The sequence below is a fragment of the Mus caroli genome, chromosome 5 (genome assembly GCF_900094665.2).
Source record: "Mus caroli chromosome 5, CAROLI_EIJ_v1.1, whole genome shotgun sequence".
NCBI classification, from domain to species: domain Eukaryota; kingdom Metazoa; phylum Chordata; class Mammalia; order Rodentia; family Muridae; genus Mus; species Mus caroli.
The window spans coordinates 99,590,417-99,597,610 of record NC_034574.1 but is presented as its reverse complement, the minus strand read 5'-3'; the positions used below and the strand labels follow the sequence as shown (position 1 = coordinate 99,597,610).

At 45.8% G+C, this 7,194-nt stretch overlaps 1 protein-coding gene across 28 annotated transcripts in view; it reads left to right on the top strand.

The window, feature by feature from the left end:
* The first annotated feature begins 258 nt into the window (after positions 1-258).
* Znf644 (zinc finger protein 644) overlaps positions 259-7,194 on the top strand; it is a 79,944-nt gene continuing 73,008 nt past the window's right edge. For 4 of the 28 annotated variants that reach the window (XM_021162588.1, XM_029478079.1, XM_029478066.1 and 1 more), the window contains exon 1: positions 259-557. Coding sequence is in view for 4 of the 28 variants with exons in the window: in XM_029478070.1 (XP_029333930.1) it covers positions 6,461-6,573 (113 nt within the window). In the remaining 24 variants the exon portion in view is untranslated. The other 24 variants (XM_029478065.1, XM_029478056.1, XM_029478064.1 and 21 more) reach the window with 14 other exon arrangements.

The window sequence follows — 7,194 nt, the reverse complement described above, 5'->3', positions numbered from 1 at the left end:
TTTGCCACCTGGCCTGTTTAACATCATAAAACCTGTCTGTGCCAGTTCTCCAAGGTAGGCCTGATATATGTTGCTGGTTCTTTCAACACTAGGAAAAGGGAACGGGTTTAGAGATGGGCCTATTCCACCTTAAAGGGCCTAGGCATTCCTGGTACTTGGGTCTTGCAGAGTTTGGTCGCCACCATATTTGGAGCGTGCCTACTTTGGGGCGGGAACCTCCTCCGGAGTGGTTAGGTCACCGCTGGGGGAGGTGACCTTGTTTGGTTTTGGCACGGGAGAGCAGCGGTGCAGCGTTGCTGCCGCCCCCCGTGGGTCTGATTGGCACGGGAGCTCCGGCGGCCCGAGCGCACGGGCGCGCCTCGCTGGCTTCTCCCGGCGGCCGGCGGCCAGGCAGAGGCGGGAAAGCCGCGCGCCTGCGCCGTGGGAACCGAGGCCGGAGGCGAGAAGCGGGGAGCGGAGGGGGCCGTTGGAGCCGAGTAGCGTACAGAGCGGCGTGTGACGCGGGGACGCCGCGCGCTCCCAACGTCGCCCCGGTTTGACGCACACGGCACCAAACTGTGAGTTTCGGGGGTCTTATTCGGTCGGATTAGCCCCGGCCCCGGCCGCGTTTCGGACGTCCGGGCTGAAGCGGTGGCGGGACTGAGGGTGGCGGAAGAAGTTGTGGGGGGACCCGGCCCGCGGCGCTCGGGCCCGGGGAGCTACGCCCTAGGCTGGCTCCCAACCCTCGGAAAGGACGCGTTTTGCCGCACAGGCTAAGATGGCGGCTGCTGCCGAGGAGGCGGAGTTGCTGCTGCACAAGAAGCCCGGGCCGCGGGGTCCGGGAGGCGGCGGCCGCGGGGGGCCGCGGAACCTTAGGTGAGCGGCGGCGGCCGCCGCGGGGCGGGACTCAGAGGCGGGCGCGCGGGGCGGGGGGTGCCTTTCCGCCGCGGCGGCGGCGGCGGATCCGGTGGCGGACACAAAGGGGCCGAGCCGGGCTCCGGACTCGGGGGGTTTTGTTTAGTCACATGTAGCGGAGCAGCCAGTGAGCGGTAGGGGGAAGGGGGCCGAGACCCGGAGGTCCGGGGAGCCCTGCGGTCGCCATTGTAACGCCCCGAGTAACGGGGGCGGTCCGAGAACAGTCAGGCGGCGCCCCGTGCGCGGCTAGACTACTCCGTCCCGGCCTGGAGCCCCGGCCCTGGCGGTAACTGTCCACACCCCTCCCCTGACTTTGGGACCAGAGCGCATAGCCTTCCCCTTCTTCCCACTGGTCTGCAACATCTTGTGCCGCTAAGTGCCTGAGAAGTAACTCCAAGAGGTAAAAAAAAAAAAAAAAAAGAAAAAGAAAAAAAAAATCACTCGAAGTGTTTGGGTGGCCAAGGGGCTTGGTGGGTATCTAGCTAAAGCTTTTTGCCTCTCCAGGTCTGATTCCCTGGCCTTTGTGTCCCTGGGAGCTTAATCTCTGCCAGAGGAAAGCAGGTGTGTGCTCCATCCACTCTTCCCGAGAACATGAAGATGAGTTGTCCCAGACCCTTCCCCGTGATTGGAAACTTAGGTGGTTTCTTGTTGCGAGACTTCCACAGACGACTCTCGTGTTGGGATCCATCCATGGTTTAGCGACATTAGTGGAAAAGTTCTCTTCAACTGTTTAAATAATACTGACTTAAATGTAGTTGTTATAAAACTTTCGTATTAGTTTTCAAATTTTATGTGATAAAACTCAACGAGGGGATGCCCACGGCTTGTGGCCCTGAAATGATGATGGTCCTGTTGTGTGCACAAGTTAATTTCCACAGAAGTACCCAAACACCATCACGTGTCGTGGCCAGTCCTGACTGATGCCAAGTTTACTGCATCTGGGAGATGTGTTGGATTTGCCTTAATCGTGTTGTAGTTTAGTTAATTTTGGCCCCACGAAGGAAAGTGTTTCAGAACCTAAACAACTAAAGTTCCCCAGATCAAGAAAACCTGCTTCAGGGCCATGTGTAAGTATCTAGGGAACTAGGTGTCAGCTCTACAGCTGTACCTTATTTCCAGTAGGTTTGGTAAGAAAGAAATGGAGATTCTATACTGACGTTATAACTCAGTGTAGACCTTTAAATTGGTGAAATCTGAGTGCTTGATTGGTACTAATGCAGTTTGTATGTTGCTGTTGAAAATATGGCTGTAAAAAGTTTTAAGTACTTTATACTGTGTTTGCATCATGCATTGTATTTCAAGTAATACTGAAGTGTGAATTCCAAAAGAGCTGGTGCCTTGTATGTGCCATTAATCACATGAAGGAATATTAAAACACCTTTAGATCTTTGAACTTTTTTTTTTTCCCTGAGACAGGGTTTCTCTGTATAGCCCTGGCTGACCTGGAACTCACTTTGTAGATCAGGCCCAGGAACTCAAGAGTTCCGCCTGTCTCTGCCTCCTAAGTGCTGGGATCAAAGGCGTGTGCCACCACGGCCCGGCTAGATCTTTAAACTTTTTAACATTACTTAAAATTTTAGTTTTCCTCGTTTTTTAGCTTTCTTTCAAATACAGCGAAGTTTTGTATTAGGAGGCAGGAGATATGCTAACAATCAGATGTGTCCCCTGGATCATACAGTATTAGAAAGGAAGATGGCCAAGAGCTACTGTTCTTACTCATTGCCTTAGCCCTGTAGTGAGTGAGTTAATGCTGGGGTGGAAGATGGTCTCTAACTCCTACCCTAGTTCTAGTTTTGTTAGCACCTGGTAGTGGTTTTAAAAACAAGGGGCATTAGTGAGCATACCGGTTAATTAAAGTGTCATGTAATTTTTAGCAGTGCTGCTTATGTAGATTTTGAGGACTTTCCAACACTGACATGACCCAGAAATGTAAAAGTTAAAAACAAAGAACATGCTTGATAACTAATCTTGGAAAGTTGGAGATAATTGCTGTTACTGCTACGAAAGGCCAAGGAATGTTGAAGGCCATGCTAGTATCTCTCACTTGGTAATGTCATTTTGTTGGATAAACACACAGGCCTCTCACACTACTATTTAAGTGACTTTTTTTTTTTTTTTTTTTTTTTTTTTTTTTTTTTTTTTTTTTTTTGGTTTTTCGAGACAGGGTTTCTCTGTATAGCCCTGGCTGTCCTGGAACTCACTTTGTAGACCAGGCTGGCCTCGAACTCAGAAATCCGCCTGCCTCTGCCTCCCGAGTGCTGGGATTAAAGGCGTGCGCCACCACGCCCGGCGTTAAGTGACTTTTTAAGACCAGCTACTGCTAGTGTAAGTCTTAGGAAATGCAACAAGTGGTGAGATCACGCATGGTGGAGTTCACAGTGCTGCTTGGTGTGAGGCTCGTGTGGGTCATTTACAGTGCTTTTTAATTTACTCTAAGAGGGCTGAAAGGCTAGTTCACAATTTTCAACCCTGTGTGTATTTGATTACACTTAGTCTTTCACGTATTAGGGTTACTTTGAGTTATTTTGTAATTATAGAGTGAGTGTCACCTGCATGCCTTAATTGCCTTCCAGGGTTTTGAGTTTGTTCAGGTTCTAGGAGAGCTTGGGTAGCAGAAGAAAAGCTTGAGAGACACAAATGGTGGAAGGTCTGTTATACCAAAGGCACTGTTATTGTGTAGGATTAAGAGTCTGGACTCTTCTCACAGTGTGACTGGGAGGAAAAGGGTTACTTGCTAAGTGTACCAGCCACACAGTAGAGACTTGGTGTGTAGAAGTTGGCTTGTCGAGTTGTCCAGTCTGAGTTTATAGAGCATTCTGAGTGTTTTACAGCCCTGTTAGAAATATAAAAAAAAAAAGATTTAAAATTAACAATGGGGTTAATGGTGGATTTTGTAATTTGGATATTTATGAGGTCATTGTTTTTCTGCATTTATCTGGTATAGATGTATTTTGTATGTGTAAACATCGGACAGTTTATGTATGAGTTGTAGTCCTAACGGTGCTGTTTGTGACTAGAGGGAGATAGCTGCTTTTAGTACTGCCATTTATGTCATTGAATTTTGGAGAATTTGAAAATGACTGATTCTAGCGATAGCTCACCCTGCTGGTTGGCTGGAGTATCTCTCTTCTCTTACACAAACAAGTACCTCATTAGATATGGAGGGTGGAATACCACATTTAGTTGAGTGTTTCATCAGGGCATGGAGTCTGTGTGAAAGGATCTTTTCTGGTGTTTGAAGGTCTCAGTTTCTCTGCTCCTTGGTTTTTCTCAGCCCTCCGTAGTTGACCTGTGGGGTTTCGTGTTTGAACTTAACTTGGAACTCTTAGGTGATGATGGGGTTTGTATGCATCTGTGTTTTTAAATTGTAGATCTCTTGAGATTTGAGACTTGCCAGGCTTGGAAGCCCACACTAGTAGTTCTCTCACTGGTGTAGCTAAGGCAGGATTGTGAATTTGAGGCCTACCTGGGTTATAAAGTTCCATGGCCCCTACAGTCCCATCTTCTTGGTCTCCCCCCCCCACCCCCAGTTGGTCAATATTAACAAGAAGTCCTGTGATATAACGGTTGCTCTCTTAGAAGAAACGATGAGATTTCAAGAGGAAAAAGAGTGACTTTCTTGAGGTTGGGGAAGGAGGCTAGATTAGGCTAGATTGTCTTGAGAAATTGCCTCTGCTAATCTTTGACAGACTTTTCTATCTGTAGGGAATTGTTGAGGATTCTTGGGTCTGTAGTTTCATAAGTAAAAGTGTAGATAAGTGATTCATTCTATGGCACTTGGTTCTATTAACATAGAGTGTGTAGAGTTGAGGTCCGACAGACTTTATGGAGTGTGCCTTTCTTAGCATGCACACCACTCTCTTCCTGTGCAGCGTTAGAGAAACCCAGGGTGGGCGAGTCTTGGGACTAAAGCACCTTTTACCAGACGTGCTTACCTGTATTCTATCAGGTATTGAACTTAAAAGTTTTTGTTTTGTTTTGTCTCTCCACGTAGCTCTGGCTGTCCTGTACCTCTGTATGTACCAGGCTTGCCTAGAACTCAGAGATCCTCTTGCCTCTGCGTGGGGTTAAAGGTGTGTAACACGGGTGCTGGGACCCAATACTGTACCACTCCTTGCTCAGTTATTTCAGTCTTTGACTCTCTTCCTCCATGGTGTTTACTTGCGGACACACATACACATGCTTTCTGTTTTTTAGTATCAGACCACCATTACTGGAGAGGGAGATGGTTCCCAATTTATTTGCACATGGTTTATGAAGGTTTAGAGGAAAATCTTGCTGGAGTTGGAACTGATTGCATTTGCTAATATTGATAGATTTAAAGTGTGTAAGCATGCGCGTACAGAATCAGCTGAGGCAGGGAGAGAGAAAAGTTTAGCAATGTGAACCTTCAGGTGAAACTGGCAATGTTCACACTCACACTGCAAGCACTGAGTAGATCTAACATCACCATCAATTGTAGAAGTCAAGTAAAGTTAGCTTTCCTAATCAACAGTAGTTAACTGTCATTGTTCATTCCCAGAGGAACTCAGTTCTTACTGTGGTAGTGTTAGAATTGCTGGCTTTTGTAAATGTCCTGTTTTTAGGCTATATTTACAAAAATGAGAATGTTAAAAGCATCTTAGAGCAGGCATAAAAGTGTACCTCCTCTGATGATAGAGTAAAACCTGTAACCAGGTTAAAATTCATGATACTCCACTTACTGAAAGTGGATGAGCAGAGACTCGGGAGTGACTACTTTTTAGAGTCAATGCCTCTGTTTACACCATTCTGAACTTCATTACTCCCCTTTAACATTTTGATCATGTGGCTGTGACCATTAGAGGAAAGAGGGTAAGTTGGTTATGTGTGTTTCAGTGTAACACACAAACACGTGCACGAGCACACACAAACACCCTAGGGAGGTGGCTCATTTGGTCCCTGCTGTGCAAGCGTGGGGACCCTGAATGACATTCTCAGTACCCATGTAAAAGCCAGCTAAGGTATGTGCCTGTGAGTCACCCCAGTAATAGGCCATTGAAGACATATTCCCAGAAACTGGATCTTGAGTTTCAGGGTCAGGAGAGACCCTGTCTCAAAAAAGTAAAGATGGAGAGCTATTGAAGACCAGATGCTAACCTCTCGCCTCCATAAACATGTATACACTCACCACCTAGAAACACACACACAAAAACAGGTGAGGCAAGAAATGAGATCTTTCCAGAGTGGGATTTTTAATTTCTCTGAATAGAGCATTTCTTTGCCCATTTTCCTCTTTTTTTTTTTTTCTGTCCCCCCCACCCCTATTTAATATGATGCTATCTTTTCCCCCTTTTAATATTCTTTTTCCCCATCACAGACACAAATTCTTAAGCTAAACAATCTTGTACAAGCTAGTAAATTTTTTATTTTATACAAGGAGGTATGTGAAGATGAAATATGTTTTATTTATAAGTTGTTTTTGGCAATTTAAAGAATAAGGGAAAGTCTCGAATAATCTTTTTTCCAGACAGGGTCTCATGTCGTCCATGCTGGAGCCCACTTCATCATATAGCTGAGGGCGACCTTGACCTTCCTGCTGCCTCCCATGTGCTGGGAACAAGTCTTCCATCACTCCTGGCCTGAAATGTTGCCTTTGATCCTAGCACCATCATCTAGTAATGACATTCATCTATTATGTGTTTCTATGATGCTAATGAGGTATATATCTCCACTTTACATATAAGGAAATAACTCAGAGTTAAAGCATTCTAGTTAACAGATCACCAGGTTTGAATTTGATCCCAGAGATGGGACGCTTTTATCTTCTCAGCTTGTGTGTGTCTGTCCATCCCTTTACCCTCTTGTATAGTGCTTATCTCCTGGTTCTAAAACTGCAGTATAAGAAGCATTTTCTGCCTATTCTTATTTTAAGTAGTATCGTGATGCCCATTATGGTTAATTATGACCATTGTGGTTAATTATGACCATTGTCTCAATAGCTGGATATTGGTGTGATGATATTGGCCAAAATTGAAGCTACTTTTTCTTTGCTGAGTGACTTAAGATGTACAAAATTCATTATAACAGAATCTCAGTGGACTAGGATTGCTACAAGTTTAATCATGCTTTCATGCTCTGTGGAGGACATTTAATTCAACATTAGATACAGGTAAAGTGTGCATGGCAAACTGAATGTAGCCATCTGAAATTAGTTCCTCTTGTATCTTCTTTTTTTGTTTGTTTTTTTTTGGTTTTTCGAGACAGGGTTTCTCTGTGTAGCCCTGGCTGTCCTGGAACTCACTTTGTAGACCAGGCTGGCCTCGAACTCAGAAATGCGCC